At 38.1% G+C, this 18320-nt stretch overlaps 1 protein-coding gene across 1 annotated transcript; it reads left to right on the forward strand.

Annotated features, from left to right (window-relative positions):
* Positions 1–7773: 7773 nt before the first annotated feature.
* LOC149823460 (ferrochelatase-1, chloroplastic/mitochondrial-like) lies at positions 7774–15365 on the forward strand. Its single transcript, XM_090018849.1, has 10 exons — positions 7774–7916; positions 8509–8609; positions 9918–10257; positions 10661–10804; positions 11053–11154; positions 11845–11948; positions 12103–12229; positions 12677–12829; positions 14081–14181; positions 14842–15365. Exons 1-10 carry the CDS (start codon positions 7824–7826, stop codon positions 15155–15157), a joined length of 1581 nt encoding a protein of 526 aa, XP_089874975.1. The 5' UTR covers positions 7774–7823; the 3' UTR covers positions 15158–15365.
* The last annotated feature ends 2955 nt before the right edge of the window (positions 15366–18320 follow it).

Consider the following 18320-nt stretch of genomic DNA (forward strand, 5'->3'; position numbering starts at 1 on the left):
ACAGACGGATATTATTTTTTCAACTTTTCCCATATTTTTCAAAACGGAGATGAGTTTTCTAGAAAACTTTTCAAAAGGTCAATTTGAAAGCAAAAGTAAAATTTTGCATGATAACAGAGTCCCAAAGAGACTTATAAGGTAGCCAAGCATCATGACAAGAAGCAAAAGAGACTCGAAGTCATGAGAAGGCTAAATCAGTCAATCGATACTCATGATCGTTCCTTGGGTAGCCAAACCAAGTCAGGTTTATCCAAGGGGTGATGTCAGCCCCTAAGGTAGAACCCATCTTACGTGTATAGTGTGAGGAGAATATAAAAAATGCTTGTGCTTTAACTACAACAAAAAGTGGTTTAAGGGTCACACATGCAACCACTACCACATCTTTCAAGTGATAGAAATTGATTCTAAAGAAAAAGAGAGATACAAAGTTCACGGGTGGACAGCTATGGTAATCCACGGGTTGTCTCAATGTAGTGTATCATAAGCCAACATTTCAGTCAGCGATATGATAAAAAAGGCATTGAAGACCAATCCTTTGCTCCTTTATCTATTATGAACTCAGAGTGGGGAGAGGGGGAGCAATGCATAGCATGATGCCGAGGCAAATGGCCTCAGACACAAGTTACATTCAAAGACTCTAAAGTTCTATTCTGACTTGCAAAAGTCGTAATTTCTAATTTGGACCTTAAACAAACTCAAATTCTAGTCTCGAAAAGATGATTGTTGTAGAAAATTTTCTATAATCCAAAAACTAACAAGTTGTTCGCTGCCATTTCACATCAAATAGAGACAAATTCTGACAAATGACTCAAAAGAACATAGAAATCTAACTCTCTAATCTTTCCAATGACACTAGGCTAATCAATAGATGGCAAACATGGACATAGATATGCCCCAGTTTACTCGCCTAAAACTAGAAAATACAAGGAACCTAATAGTTGTCTACAATAGAAAAGATAGAAAAATGCCTATCTAAATGCAGAATAAAAAAGAATAACAAAAAATGATAAACTCTCTATCTTAGCTTTCCAACGAGACAAAAATCTCCAAATTTCGTATAGGAATCGTTGGGGTAGAGGGTCAGAAAGACAAAATGTCTTGTCATAACAAAAACAGGAGGCATATTTCTTATCTGTCTTCAGGTGTATAAACAAAGGTAAAATGACAATTTTTTTAGAAACATCCAAAAAAACAAAGTGCCAAATCTCATATTTTCAACGAGGTATAAAAATGCAAGTAGATGATAAATAGAGGCTAAGATACGAGCCAAATAACATCAACTATCAAGGAAAACAACACATATTTTGTGTGCTTTTAAGTTTTTTTTGCCATTTTGGGCACCTTAGAGTAGGAATATGACTTTTCATGAAAAAGAATAGAGAAAGTACAATGAATAATCTTTTCGAAGATACCAAGAATTTGAAAAATAGATTCCTAGGCACAGAGACATAGCAGTGCCAAGTGTGCATAGTCAAGACAAAATAAAACCAAATTTTGGATCCTAGGTGGATCTGAATCCAAGGATGAGAAAATCAAGAAAAATATAACCCAACCGACCTTTGCACACTAAATCCAGGATCTCAAGGTGCCTCAGTTGAGGAAACGGGGTCTCATCATGGTTTCCATTTTGTGAACATGTGGATTTGATGGGATTTTGACAAAGATTTGGTTTTAAAATTGGATCCAAATTAGTTGAAGAAGATATCCTCTCTTTGCAAGTCAAGTGTCTTTCCTTTTCTAGTGAGAAGGGATCAACCTCGATAGGAATGTCAACTCCCCTCAACTTTGGCTTTAGCGTGCAACACCACAAAACTTGTATCTAAATCTTGAAAAGAAAAGGTGAGCTTGATGGTATAGAGATACCACCAAGACTCAAAAAAGATCCAAAACAAACAATATGATACCTATTAGACAAATTCACACTTTGATTACATAAAATAACAAAGAAAACATAATAAATGCATGGGTACGAGTCTCACCTTGGGCTTAGGTACCCTTTCTATGATGATGATGAGTGCGACGATGAACAAGTAGAGCTTCGGTTAGGCAGAGGCTTTCGAGAGGCTGGGTGAGACAAGGATCTAGATCTAGGTGTAGGGTCCATGCTCTATGTAAGGTTGCATTAGGTTGAGTTCAATCTGGCAGAGTCTGGGTATGAAGGCCTAAAGATCATAGATTGAGTATAGAGGGAACATAGATCATAAATGCTAGATTAAGTGGGTTGGGCCTTTATTTATAGGTGTAGGACTAGGTCTAGACCTAGGTTTAGATGAATTTGGGCTAAAAGATCCAGACCAAATGCTATAGAGGATCTTAAATTTGATTGGCCAGAAGAATGATGTGGCAAACTTTCATTGGCTAGTGGTTTATCTTATGAGCTAAAATATCGGATTTGGTAAGTCTTAGAGGCTAAGTTCTGGGATTTAGGAAGGTTTGGGAGCAATTTCCAAGGTTTTTGACAAGTATTTTGGACCAAAATACCTTCCAAGTGCGAGCTAGACCCCAAATAGTCAGTCTGGTCTGTGCACCACCTAGTATGCTTAGGCTACAACCTAGGTTGCCAACTAAGTACAGGCTAAACCTAGGTTGTCTCCCGAATGAAATGGATTCAGATCCTGATTGGATCCATTTCCTTTAACCTAGCTTGCACATGGACCAACTCAGACTGGATCTGATCTAGATCCATACTGCTCAAATGACAACTTTGCTCGGGCGACAACCTTGTTTGGATCCAAAATGCAAGAGCACCAACTAAACTTGATCCAATCAAGATCCAATAAGTTCAAACGATAATTTGGGTTTAGATCCATATTATGAATGACAACTAGGATCCAAATCCAAATGGTAAGGGTCACAATTGGGCTAAGACGATAATGAATAGGCAACAATCTAAAATAAATTTGGATCTAAAACTAGATCCAAACAGGTTAAAATTTTTATTTTGGCCATAACTTTTGATTCCGATGTTTGAGGTGATTTTTTATGCATTGAAAAGCTTATGATGTCCTCTTTATCTTTTCTTTTGAATGAAAATCTTGAAAGCATTATTTTACAAGCCAAAAATGTATTTGAAGAAGATCCAATAGCTTTGGATAAAAGACATCCATGTCTTGAGAAACAAACTTTTGAACAAAATCTATGAAATAATAATCGGTCAAAATTGAGGTGTCCACTCCTTTGAACAAGCCTAAGTATAATAACTGGGCGAGGCTCTTGACCAAAGGCTTGGTTGGTAACATTAACCCCACAGCTCCCCTCCTCCCTTCCCTTGCCAGGCCGGGTAGCCCTCGGTGGGAATTGGACCTGAGACCCTTTGCTAAAATTGTATTTCTCTATTAACCCACAACAAAATTTTAAAGGACTTACATTTTTAAACAAAAAAATCCATGAAATACTGGACTGTCAATTGAAATTTATCATGTAATACCCTATAAATTTCTAGGACCAGAAACGAATCTGGATATTCATTAAGAGAACCTTCATACTGCTGCATGCACGATTTTGTCTGCCAGACATTTGCACACATTCTGTTCCATAGTGACTTGAATAAAAAAGTTTGACTAAATGTGGTTCCTAAAATATATGGAAGAGGAGTACGGCCAGATGCAACTAGGGATGGCAGTGGACCGGGGTAGAGGCAGAGGACTAGGTCTCCATCCCTGCCCTATCTCAAAATTCTGTCCCCCATCCCTGCCTTCATCCCCGCACAAGTTTTGATTTTAACCTATATCCCTGCTTCCATCCCCGAGACATTTCTCTCCTGTTCACTATCATCCTTAAAGGTATTTTAGTTATTTTACTAACGGGGATCAGGGACGGGGCAGGGCGAGGTAAAGCGTAAGTCCATCCCTGCCTCTATCCAGGTACGGGTTTTGATTTTAACCTTCATCCCTGCCTCCATCCTCGGTCCAAGGGTTGTGGTAGGGGGGTCCCCGGTTCACTGACATCCCTAGATGCAACATCAGATCCAAGATAAGGGTATGGCACACAAAGTCCTGTGTAGTATGCCTACAAAATCAATAAACAAAAAGTTGCTTGGTAAAGAACTTTGAAAAATGCCCAAGCCTATGTGAAGCATGCACAGAGAGAGCCTAAAGAGGATGAAGAGGATCAACATTAATACTCATGAAGATCAACAAAATGTTGAACCCCAACAAAATAGAAAACAAAACTAAAATATAGAAAAAACAAAAGCTAAAGAAAAAGAAACTACAGACAGCTAGCAACAAACAACAAAGCAAACGACACAGGACATGTGCCATTCTCTGCACACACACACACACACAGAGAGAGAGAGAGAGAGAGAGAGAGAAACTTGCAATTGCCATACCTTAACCCTGTTTTGCAGGGCATGTGCCATTCTCTTCTATCCATCATTTAAAGACAAACCCAACTCTTACTTCCCCAAGAATGCTATCAAGCCTGAAGTTGCCAGTAGCATATTTGAACTCTTGAAAAGTGAATTGAAGCAAACGACTTAAAGCTCTTTTCTCCTGCGGTGCAACAATGCCATCAATAGCAAGAGCTTCTGAAGGTAGTGAGAGCTCTATGTTGTTGGCACTGAAGTATCTGGTTTGAGGCATTTGCATATATATATATATATATATATATATATATATATATATATATATATATATATATATATATATATATATATGAAAAAAGGTAGGTGGCTGATTCTTTTTGTACCTACAACGTGCCTACCGAGTTTGGATAGGGGTTTCAGGTTGGTTTTTTAAAATCTGACCCTACAGATATGCTCTGCATGACTAATTTACTAGGAAATCACACTTGGATCATGTTTTTTAGAAAAAAAACTTTTTAAGCATTGATTATTTTTGTAAAATTAAAGGCCTTTGATGTTTTAATCTTATAAAAATCTAACTTGGTGTTGAAATTGGATGATCCAAAAATCAATTCCCACAAAATCAAACATGTAGATCGCAGCTGTATGGTCAAACTTTAGAAAAAATAGAAACAATATTTTTAAAGCTTGATAGGCACAAAAAAGCGCAAGGCACCTACTATTTACTTTATATATATATATATAAAGAGAAAGAGGGAAATAACTGAACATATTAGGCCCTTTTTTTCTCATTCTACCCCATTAGGCCCCATAGTTTGAAGTATTTTATGATAGATTTGAACAGTTAGATGTATTTATCATGCTGGATTTAGTGGAAATAGACTCTTGGATCATGTTTTTTTGACAAAAAAATGTATTTTTATGAGCTAGAAAATTTTGATGCCTTCATAGCCATTGATTTTGTATCACCAGAAAAAACGATCAGATTCTAGTGCTCCAAAGGTGGGTCCCACTAAACAAAACATATAAATCACATCTATAGTGTTAGATGTGAGAAAAAATATCAAAAACTATAATTTTTTAAGGGGCTTAATAGAGCATAACGAGAAAACAGGACAGAACGAGCACATTACTCATATATATATATATATATATATATATATATATATATATATATATATATATATATATATATATATATATATATATATATATATATATAGAGAGAGAGAGAGAGAGAGAGAGAGAGATTGGTAACTGCTCACACGTTTGGTGCTAAATGAGTCGTGCTAAATAGGTTTTTCAGTCTTTTTCCTTTTTATTTATAGATTCTGACTGTACAAATGTGATCTATGTACTTGATTTTATAGGGACCAGCTCTTGAAGCGTTTGATTCCGGCACATGGGTGAGTTTTTATAAGGTTCAAAAAATCAATGGTTCAAAATCTTTGTAAATTTTTGAGGCTCCAAATATCATTTTTTCATGGGAAACACATGATCCAACTAAGTAAGCTGTTAGGGACCTCTCTTTGATTTTTCAGATGGTTTTGGCATTTCAAGAAGATGGTGTTCCCAAACAGATGAAGCTTTTGGAGCAAAAGAACGGTCATAACCCTTAGGGCTTAGGAGTAGAAGTAAATGTTACAATTTTTATATGTAAAACGCTTGATTTTGTCTTTTTATTGGATCCATTATTCCCATGTATATTTCATACCCGTATTCAACTCTCCATCATTGGATCTTATTCTAATCCAGACTTAGATTTGGATCTTCTACACACAATCCAGAGTTGGATTTGGATCTGGCATGATCCAGCTTATATCCAATCAACTTGCACTCATATAATATAATCAACTCTATTGAAGAATTCACGGTCCAGTTCCACGTCCAACTTAAGACCCAACCTGACTATACCCTGTGAGCTTGGACCCCAGCTGAGAAAGTGAAACGAATTCCAAAACAGAATAAAAAAGAAGTTTGGTGTGTGTAAGAGAGAGAGAGAGAGAGAGAGAACTATAACCTACCGGGTAACCAAACACGGCCCAAGACATGCCAAGGAGCCCAAAAAAGGAAAAAAGAAAAGTAGCGATGCAAGGAGAAAAGGAAGAAATAAACAAGAAAACAAATACAGTTAGGCCACGAGCATCACCCTGGATCATGAATGGTCCCACACTCATTGGCGCGCGAGAGAGAGAGAGAGTTTAAGGTAATCGATTGGTCAGAGTTGGTCTGGACTCAAATATAACATATGAAAACTGAAACTGGAATCCGATTCCACACTCATAATTGTATACAAACAAATGAAATGGAATCCAGTTCCAATTTCATAAAGTAATTGAAACAAAAGAATTCTACTCTTCTGAACTCTATGTGGCCAGCAGGGTGGTTGTGACTTGTGAGGATGCTGAGACTAAGGCACTGGATCAAATCTCACTGGTGCGTGGGTGTGTCTGAACCTTTCAGAGGTAGGCCACGTAAGGCAAGGTGGTCGTGGGAGCCTCACCCAGGGGTTTCCTTGCTTCGATGAGGGTACCTCATCATAAAAAAAAAAAACCTTTCTGGATTCTATTCCAGGAATTCATTTCCTGAATTGAATTCCCCACAATTCCGCTCATCCAAACAGTTTGAAATCATGTTGGATTGGGATCGAATATTTGATTGTGCCCAACCTGTTTGCACACAAGGTCGGGCTTCCTCACTCGTTTCTCAGTGGTGAATATGGGTGTCAACCGGTCTGGTTTACTTAGACCCAACCCGGACCAAACCCTATAGGGTTCGGGTATGGTGACAAATAAGAAGACCCGGGTCCAGACTCGAAGGTCTGATTAATATATACATGGATCTGGGTATAGTTTGTAAACTTTTATACCAGACCTCGGCCCTTACCAGTCCAGATTAAGACCCGTAATTTTTTAATGTAAAAATGATAAAAAAATATTATTTTACCAGGTATGGTTCATGTAGTTTTATCAGGTCTGGGTATGGTTTTTCTTATGGTAGACCTGACTCTGAACCGGATAAAAATATGATCAAAGTCTAGTTTCACCTGGGTCCGAACCAAATCTGACCCGTTGCCACCCGTAGTGGTGAACGTACAAGATAATCGTTCTAATGACTCCGGAGTCAATGGCAATAGTATACACATGGCAATACCAAGATAAGAGCTTGAGTTTTCTGTGTTTTATTGTCTTTTTGTCTTCATGTTTTTTCGCAGCGCACACGTTCTCGTCTTGTACTTTTGCACACGTGGCATCCAAATGAGCAAATGGCTTTATCTTTCTGAGAAATAATGACAATTTCTTACTTTCCAGATTTCCGAGAAACAAGGGATTAGGTTGCAATTGTTGACTGTTAAACACGTGGAAACGTGTCGAATCTTCCTCCGCACGCCTTTGACTTTACTCTTTTGTCACTCTGACCTTCTCCCTTTCCGCCCTTTTTCTGTTTTCCCGTTCAATTAACAAAAAAAAGGGAAAAAAACCTCGAGAAGTCCGCGTATAAAAATTTCAGCCATGCCATGTTCTCATACTCCATTTTGCTTCCTTCCTTCCTTTGCTCGTCTTCTGAAGCCGTAAGTTTTCGATCCACGTGGCCATTCCGATCCCTCACGGTACTCTCTCTCTCTCTCTCTGTCTCTCAAAGATTGATCCAATTAGGGCTGAAAGATTGTAAATTTCGGTGGCTGGATTTGATTGATAATTGTTGGGTCTGAATCGGAGTATATGTGATTATTTCTCTCCAATATGTTGTATTTTTTAGGTTTTTCATTGCGTTTTGATTTCAGGTATTTGGTTTGATTGGATCGAGAATAGTCGATTTTCCTTCAACTTTTGGTAATATTTGGTCGAAATTGATGTCAAAACTGTGCTTTTCGTTTGTTAATCGCCGTTCTTGGTGACGAATTTGTCGATCAATTTTCTGTATGATTCAATTTTCCGTTAAAACTTTGGGGTTTATGCTTTTTTATTTTCCCTTTTGATTCCCAGTATTTTGTTTCGCAAGGTTTCTTCGTTATATTTTATGATCAGAGAGCAAATCTTGGTTATTTTTGCTAGTTTTTTGCATTGAATGGGGTTTTTTTTATATGTAAGTTCATTTTTTCGAACTTTTCTGGGAATTGGTTGGAATTTAAATTGTGAGTTTTGAAAACTGTTTGCAATAGCTTCGTGATTTTATTGTTTTCTTCAACAAATTGCTTGCAGGTTTTGTTTTTCTACTCTTGGTTCAACAGTATGGGCTCTCTTGCGGCTGGAGTTTCCAATTTGAAGCTACATGTTCCTACAAGCAGTTTCAGTTCGGAAAGGTAGTTTTTAGGGAAATTGATTCAGAATGTTGCTTGTCTTTTTTCCGAGTAGTTTTTGCAATTGAGCAGTGATGTTTAATCTAGCTAGTGCACCACACATTTCTACGCTAATTGGTTGAGCACTTGTCTGAGTAACAATCCAATTTTGGTGGATCTGTATCTAATCAATACTCATTGTTCCAAACTGATTCAACTAATGCTTGCAACTGGCTAACAGAGTCAGTTGATTCAGGTGGTCAAGTACATGTCTGTCATAGAAACTGTGGCATTGACTGAGGGTTGATTGCAGGGGACCGATATGGAAATTATGCTTATATATATATATATATAAGCATAAAAGCACATCAAAACCACCCAATTATGCTACATCTCACGCTATCCTCTATGTATGAAGTTATAGACTGTCAATCATGAACTAATAATCTAAAAATGTAAAAACTTATGGGATTAACAGTCAATGATCAACAGATATAGAGTTAACGTTCACTTTTGATTTTGTGTGTTGACCAGATCATAAAATGGATTGATTCAGCTCCAAAAATAAGTTGACCCTTATCGAGAAACACTCAATACCTGTACCAATGTGGATACAGTAGATGCGGGTATGGGAGCCTAGTAGAGGTACCCATGTTACACAGTTCCACGTGCTATGGTGAAGCACTTGAAGACTTAAGTCAATACTGCCTGCCAACACACTGTCTGGTGTCAATAATTTTGATCTGATCTGTTTAGTAGCTTGATCCAGCTAGATTGCTATTTTGTTTTTTTTGGAACATAAAATTGTTTCTGTGATCATATTTATTCAGGCAACCTTTTTATTGTACATGAAAGAGGACCAAAAGGCTAAAACTGCACAGTGTAGTGTGAATATGATTTTGGTGCTAGGTGTAAGAGTGTGATGTATCAATAATATGAGCGTGCATAAATTGGTTATGTTCTAAAACTGGCAATAGTTCTCAAACTAGGTTTTGATATGTGGTAGAATTAGAACTGAGCTAGGGATCGTGATCAGAATTGCGTGGACCTTGGGTATTACCGGGTGTGCAATACTGGGTCTTCTCTGAATGTGATTGCATGTAGGAGAGAGGGGGGGCGGGGGTGGTTTAAGACATAGAGTGGGAGATAGATACCTTCTGAAGAGCTTCTAGTTTCCACGTCTTAATCGTTTTTCCATCCATGCATAGTATTTTCTTTTTGCAGTTTCTTTTTGGTTAAACAAAATGTTTCTGATATTTTAACTCTTCCTAGATCTTCATCTTTTGTTCTCCTATATGCATTTAATTGAAGTATTTGATGGGTAAAATGCAGGATTTATCCTCATACCTCATGCTTCTCAGGCAGAAGTTCTGCAATGAGTGGTTCATTTGGGGTTACAAGTAGCACTAAGAGATTAGAATGCAGACTGTCATTTGATTCAAGCAATCAAAGTGGGTTTTTAGGAGGTTCAGATTCCTTCAGGCCTGTTCAAAAGGGAAAGCTAGTTGGCCAAACATTTTGCTCTGCAGGGGTATGCCCTGTGGATGGAACTGCTTCAGAGGTTTATTCACGTACTGCTCAGGAGAAGATTGGAGTCTTGCTATTGAATCTTGGGGGACCAGAAACACTTAATGATGTTCAACCATTTCTATTCAATCTGTTTGCTGACCCAGTATGTATTTTTTTTTTTATTAATTTAACCTCTGTTTGAAATAAACTCTATGCTTCAATATTGTGCTTTTCACAGTTCCAAAGTGGTGTTGTCTTTGGATTTTCTTTTGTCACTTCAGTGCATGGAGATTGTCTGTTATTGTCATATAACTCCATGTTGATTATATTCTTTTGTGATAGTTAGGGATCTTAAACAGACAACTGGTATGTGTAGTTAAATATGAATGTGTCTTATTCTATTGCATGTAAGTTAACTAATATGGTCTTCTGGTATCCTTCTTTCATATAGCATGTTTGTTATAGTTGTTAGTTCTTAGGTTTCTTCTCAAGTGTCTGTGGTTGTCTTAATATTCCAATCTTCATGAAAATCTTTGATTGGTTAACACCTTGGTGTTTAATGACAGGATATAATCAGACTCCCCCGGCTTTTTCAGTTTCTTCAAAGACCTTTGGCTCAGATAATATCATTACTTCGGGCAGGAAAGAGTAAAGAGGGTTATGCCGCCATAGGTGGTGGATCACCATTGCGGCAGTTAACCAATGAGCAGGTCAGTTCATTGCGTATATTGTATTTGGTAATGAATATTGAGAGATGCCTCTTATCATGCTTAATCTTTTATTAAATAGCTAAAATGCTAAAAACATGTAGAGCTGCCTATATTCAAGAATTGCTTAAGCACCATGCTTTTCTTATTACTCCAGATCCAGTTTTCAGTTTTTTGTGTTGATGACAGTTTGTGTTTGAACACTTTTGGTGTACAACTGAAGAATAATCAGTTGAGGATCTTTTTGTCAGGCACATGATCTCAAAAAGGCTCTAGAGGCAAAAAGCATTCATGCAAAGGTGTATGTTGGAATGCGCTACTGGCATCCATTCACTGAAGATGCAATTCACCAGGTGTCTGGATTTTTCTTTTGCCTTTCTTTCCTTTTTTTGTGTTTATGGTCTCTTGCTTCGGTATGTATGCATATGCATGAAGGTGTAGATTTAGCATTAGGATTTCAGTTGACCACTTTTGTAGTTGAGACACATAATCTAGGTGGATGCACAATTGCACAGCATGGTAACATTCTACAGCGGTGAGCTGACGCTTGGTGGTTACCCATCCATCATTGTGTCATGTCCTAGTAGTTATGCCAATTAAATCACTAAGGTCAGTCTAGTGGCTTCCGGCTCGTTTGTTGATTTTGGATGTGCAGATGCAACCTGGTTGGATGACATAAAAGCCACTTCTCAACCATTTGACTGTGCTGCCAGCTCTTGTTTATACTTCAGCTAAATATGATTAGATAATTCTAATGCCTAACATGTTTTTTCTCTTTTGGGTCAAAAACATGTTTCTGTAAAATTATGACCAAGTTGGCTTGGTCACCAATTAGGTGATGATTACAATCTCAGTGCCTAAACTGGGATAGTAACAATCTTTGGTAAGCATTTCTTTAAGAAATGAATCAGCGTCATGGGTGGATTGCATAAGGTTTTACTTGATGTTGTTCAGTTGCCAAAAAAATAGTTTTAACTAGATACTTGATTTTTCTCGAATTCTTATTTATATGTGGGACTACGTGCTTTGTTTCAATATGGCAGATTAAGAAGGACAGAATTACAAAGCTTGTTGTTTTACCCCTTTATCCTCAGTTTTCAATCTCTACAACTGGTTCAAGCATTCGTGTAATTCAAAATATTTTCAGGTGAAAGAATTAGTTATGAGTGTGCTCTTAAATTTTCTTGTTTTCAGGATATGTTTTGTCTTACAATTTATGTTGGCATTCCTTTGCAACATGCATTTGTTAGCATAACATGGATCTTTTTGTCAAATTCATTGAACTCCGAGTGATGTTACAGGGAAGATGAATATCTAGCCAGCTTACCTGTTACCATTATAGAATCATTGTATCAACGTGAAGGCTATGTTAATTCAATGGCAAGCTTGATAGAGAAGGAGCTTCAAGCCTTTACCAACCCTGAAGAGGTATGCAAGTTTACTGCATACATACTTTTATTGAGAAAAGATGGTGATATCCTTTAGGATTGCTGCAGTGGTAACTGAATTGATTATTATTCTATTGTTGGATGAAATTCATTTTCCTGTTAAGTGCATAAGAACCCTCTTTGTTAGGTAGATAACTGTAGTTTCATTCTTGGAGCGCATCTAAATATCTAATGGCCATGTAGACCAAGGACTCTTGTTCTTGTACCTTTTGTTGCATAGGAACAAAGATATCCATGACTTTTCATACAATAGTATGGTTTGCTTTTTATTTTTTACTATAACCAAAGTATAACAGACTAGACTTGTGATCTCTAGTCTGGTTTGGGACTTTGGGAGGAAAAAAAAGTGCAAGTTCTTTATTGTTCATGAAAAAGATCAGGCGCTTCTAATGCAAACTGACTTATTTTGGTTACTGTTGAAATGTAGGTCATGATATTTTTCAGTGCCCATGGAGTTCCTGTTAGCTATGTTGAAGAAGCTGGAGATCCTTACAAAGAACAGATGGAGGAGTGTGTTGATTTGATCATGAATGAGCTTAGATCTAGAGGGATTAAGAGTGGTCATACTCTTGCCTATCAGGTAGTTATTGCATTTAGGTCATTCTACTTGTCAAATTGCAAGTCATTCTTGTTTAGATCTGATATATTGGCCATCAAAACATTGTGGTGTTAAATTTTTTTCTTCTCATGTTTTTATCAGCAAACATCTCAACCAAAATACATAAATTAAGAAAACATAGAAATACATGGATAAAAACAAAAACATTAAATAATATACAAAAAATAAAATAGCCAATATTATAACACAAATATCATGATATTTTGGCCATTTAAAAGGGGTAATGTTTTGCTACGTCGTGGGTAAGGAACCCCTAGTGAAAAAATGTAATACTTTTCTTTTTTTTAAGTTTTTTTGCACATCTGAACCTTCAGATGTGACCTACATATTAAGTTTAGTAGAAACTGACCTTTGGATCATGTTTTTCTGACGTATATGTCAGATTTTACGAGGGTTAAAATTCAACGGCCTACAATGTACCAAATTTTCAAACATCAAAAAGACAGTTTTACGTCGAGAAACTATGATCAAAGGGTCGATTCTTACTATTTTGACCAAGCTGAACACATCCATGTGGTCAGATTTGGTCAAAACAACCTCCCCCTATGAGTTCCAACTAAGGGGTTAAAGGATGGGAAGGGGGACTGTGCAACCAAAGGAAGGTGTAACCATGATGATCGGACATCTCTCCCCTGGTGTTTGACCGTTTCATCTATCGGACCTTATATATTTGTTCTTTATAATGTATTTAATAATAAATATATAAGGATGTGCAGGGGGATCGTGCAACCAAAGGTGTAACCATGATGATCAGACAACTCTCCTCTGGTGTTTGAGTGTTTCATTGATCTGACCTTACATATTTATTCTTTATAATGTATTTAATGAGAAATATGCTTTACATAAAGATTTTACATCTAGACATGTTTTTCGAAACATGAAAAATGGACGGCTCACATTTTTACAATACAATGTAGCCGTTGATTTTTAGCGCTTTAAAAAATGAATCTAAATATCAAAAAATCATAAACTAAAATATGTTGCTTATTAAATAAATGACAAAAATGCAATATGTAGAGCCCAATCGATAAAAAAGTCTATCATTAGAGAAAGAATGCTGCCCGATCATCATTGATTATAGATATTGCACCTTCCTTTGGTTGCATGGTCCCCCTTATATATATATATATATATATATATATATATATATATATATATAGTGTATGTGTGTGTGTGTGTTTCTGGCTCACCTCATTGTTGTAATATTTCCAGAGTCGAGTTGGACCTGTGGAGTGGTTGAAACCATATACAGATAAAGTGATTGTTGAACTTGGTCAGAAAGGGGTGAAGAGTCTCTTAGCTGTTCCAGTGAGGTATTTCCATTAAGATCCGACCTGCTTTCCAATTATTTGTTCTTCCAATAATCATGATTTGACTGTGGTCTCAAGGATCTTGCTAGATGACGTTTTTCATATTATTTCTGTAGTTCTAAAGAATAATAGCCTATGCTATCTTTTGGGCTTACCTGCTTCCACAATATACCATGGAAGTGAGTTTCTCCATGAAGAGATTTTAACATTGGCTATCCCATTCTATCTTTCTTCTTTCCCAGAGATGATACGATGTTCGCAAATCTGCATTCCTGTTTGTGTCCTTGAGTTCACGTAATATTAAATCCTTTGGATTTTCAAAGTAAATTGATTGTGTTTAGTTGGTGATTACTGAAAGTGTCCGCTCTCTCTCTCTCTCTCTCTCTCTCTCTCTCTCTCTCTCTCTCTCTCTCTCTTGTGTGTGCGCACACTATTAACAGGGTTGGTGGTTATTGGTGGCTTTCACTGCTTGCCCGCATGTATTCTGTTGTATATGTAGTTTTTAAATTTTTTATTGGTTCTTTGAACTTTTGTCCCTTTTTTTTTACCTGCAAGGGTCAATGTGAGAAAATTTGAAAGAGAGAATCAGTTATTCTTCTAGATATATTGATTATATGTTTTACTGCCTTCAATGCTATTAACACGTACACTCCTGATTGTCAGCTTTGTAAGTGAGCACATTGAAACTCTTGAAGAGATCGATATGGAGTACAAGGAGTTAGCTCTGGAGTCTGGCATAGAGAATTGGGGTAGAGTGCCGGCTCTAGGGTGCAAGCCTGAGTTCATATCAGATTTAGCAGATGCTGTCATAGAGGCGCTTCCTTCAGCGAAAGCCATGTACTGCCCCAAACTTATGGTTCAACAAAGCGAACCGGATGCATTGAGATCTGCACTCAACATTTTGTTTGGTACCTTTATGGCATTTTTTCTGCTTCTAGGCCCAAAATTCATCTCAACTTTCAGAGGATTCCTCCAGTGAGATCATGGCTCAACAGACCAAAAATCCATTAACATTTTGTCTGAGAATGGCTGTTTCAGCATCAATATTCTTCGAATTTTACAAGAAATATAGCAAAGGTCGAACAGAATGGACTTCACAGAAGATGGAATACGAATTATTTTTCTTTATGTAAGGTTAATAAATGTAGAAACGGAAAGCCTTTCATCTTCTCTCTGAGTTATAATAATTCTGCGAGCGCCTCACGTGTGCCTCTAATAATAACCATATACCAAACCATCAACAAAGCAAAAGCTTTGCTCTGAGAAGGTTAAGAGAATAAAAGAACAGGACGGGATAACTGCATTAGAGGACATGGTTCAGCAGTAATCTTATTGTGAATTGCCAAGCCAGTGCATTTGCATGCTTTAGAAACCCTCAAAAACACATGCAATCCCGTACATTTCTGCATGCCCCCCTGTGGCAATACCAACACACACCTTCCTCTTTCCATGCAAAAAGATGACCTCGATAGGGTTGGATTTGTGTTCCACAGAAGAGAGCTCTGCAGCCGGCAGTGTGGCAGAGCTGTCTTTCATGACCTACAAACGCACCTTTAGGGTGCTGTGCGTTTGCCTGCTGCAGACGCTGCGGAAAGCAAATCGCCATACTTGCCTCTTTGGGTGAGTGCATCCACACCAAGGTGGGAACCTCGGTGGGTCTGACTCTGGCATCCCCCCCCCCCCCAAAAAAAAAGGAGAAAACAGCCCCAGTAGGGTTTGTTTTGTTCCCACCCCTTGCGTATCAAACGCGGGACGCAATCATCTTGCTGATGATGAAAAAAAATGATTTGGGAGCTATTAGGGCTTCGGTTTCAAGTAGAGGAGTGCGAACTTACGTTTGGATTCGTCACCATCTTCCTAGGGCTGCTTGAACCCTCTATCTACGATGTGTGTCTAGACTTCTCACCTTTGATAGAATTCAAAGAATCGGGCTTCCAGTGGCTAATTGTTGTTTTCTGTGTAAAGGTAAATTGAAAAGTCATGTTCACCTTTTTGTTGAGTGCCCTGTGGTTAAGGATTTTTTTTTTTTGAAAGGCAAGCTGGGGTTAGGCAGACCCCTGCCAGTTGTACAACTATACCATTGGGTTTTGAACCTGCAACGTCCTAACACAAGGTGACGTGCACTAGCTGCTCCTACCAGACTAGTGGAGCCCCCTCCTCACCCCCATGGTGTGGTTAAGGACATTTGCTGCCAGTTCACTTTGACAAGGCCTATAGTTCGAATCAAAATTTAATTTCAGAATTGCAGAGATGGTTCAGAATAAGGTTTAAACAACAATGGCTCCTCAAATGCTGACAGTAGTCTTTTCATATAGTTCTTTGGAAAGATTGGGCTGAATTGGAGAAATAGGATTGCTCATGATAATGATGATCTGGCTGTTTCTAAAATCAAGTATGAAATCTGGAGGGTTTGTAAAGATAAATTTTTCATGCTAGAGTGGTGATCTGGCTGTTTCTAAAATCAAGTATGAAATCTGGAGGGTTTGTAAAGATAAATTTTTCAAGCTAGAGTGGTGATCTGGCTGTTTCTAAAATCAAGTATGAAATCTGGAGGGTTTGTAAAGATAAATTTTTCAAGCTAGAGTGGGGGGAAGATGATAGAAGGCCAATAAATTGTTAGTGTAAGCTCGGTATTATTACCTTGCCATGGAAGAGTACTGATGAAGCTCACCATGACATTCAGTTAGTTTCTGTTATTCGCCAGAATGATTGGCTGATAGGGTATGCTTTCAGAGATAACAGTGGTTTTTTCCTCAGAGCTGGAGGAATTAGGAAACAATCAGACTTTTTTTTTTTATATAACCTGAAGAAACCCCATCCAGCACGAAGACCTGGTCGCGCTGCCTCAGCCTTTCATACCTATGATCGTTGTGCCAGAAGCGCAAAACTCCGAGTCTAGGACCCCTGTCCCTGGAGCCTATGCTACATGTTGTTAGCTTGCCCATGGGAATCAAACCTTGACTGCCTGTCTAGCAACCAAAACTCCCCCACCCCACTACGCCAAACCGAAACAATCAGACTTGCTTTTCCCGGAACCAGAGGTGTTAAATGAGATCCTGGAAATTCAGGATTTGATGTCCCAGAGTGTTAAGGTGTGTTCCCCTAATAAAGAATGGATAGGCTTGATGAAAAAGGTTGCTGGTGGAAGATGGAGGTTAAGTCCATCATTATCCATGGTCAAGCTGTAACTTCCTAGGTATCCTTTGTATGTTAGATCTCCAGATATCTGTATGTGTTTTTATTGACTGTATCCCTTTCAGTATGGAGCATGTCCAATGGAAAGACAGAGCCTCTTAACTGGTCTTTGTATAATAGGCCTTCAGTACCATTTTATTCAGGTCTAAGGATTGGAGCCTTTTTCCCCTTAGTCTGATAATAAACTTGATAATTGGGTAGTCTTTGAGTATTAATTAGGAAAGGAAATTGCCGAGGGGTTGCCCACACAGTCTCGAGGTCAGTGATAGGGAGATATCCTTCTTGCCCATGTTTGAGCCCCAATGTGGGCATCCCGTTCCAGTAAAGGCTAAGCATGGCAGTTCCCTTGGGGGACAATGACCGGAGGTATGGCAGGCAAAGTCCAGTGCAACCTGGCCTCTGATTCCAAAGGTTAGTTTTATTAGATTTGGCACAAAACTTTTCTTAAGTTTTCCATGTTTTTTTTTTTTAAGTTTATGGTTTTCTTTGTCATTCCAACAAGTTCATTCTCATATTGAAAGTTGTAAGAACTTTCCTTCTCCATGTATGCCCCCCTTAAAGATAAAGGTCCTCAAGAGCAAGACCCTTAAGAGCATTAGATCTTGGGCTTGTGTATCTCTTGGACCTTTGACCTTGACCATTATTGCTAGCCATTTAGACCTATTCAAAGCCCTTTATGGTGGGCTGGGAGCATATATAAACCCCAACCCTCTCTCAAGCACTCTTCTCTCTCTCTCTCTCTCTCTCTCTCTCTCTCTCTCTCTCTCTCTCTCTCTCTCTCTCTCTCTCTCTCTCTCTCTCTCCCATGAGCTCTACTCTGTTCTCTCCTCGTTCAGAGCTCTTTTGAGATCCATATCTAGTTTTAGTTTGAATCCACACATTAGATCTAAATCCGGTTACAGTTTGGATCCATACCTAACATATATACTCGCTTACAGTCTAGATCC

Source organism: Nuphar pumila, chromosome 10 (genome assembly GCF_984573655.1).
Source record: "Nuphar pumila chromosome 10, dmNupPumi1.hap1.1, whole genome shotgun sequence".
Classification (NCBI taxonomy): Eukaryota; Viridiplantae; Streptophyta; class Magnoliopsida; order Nymphaeales; family Nymphaeaceae; genus Nuphar; species Nuphar pumila.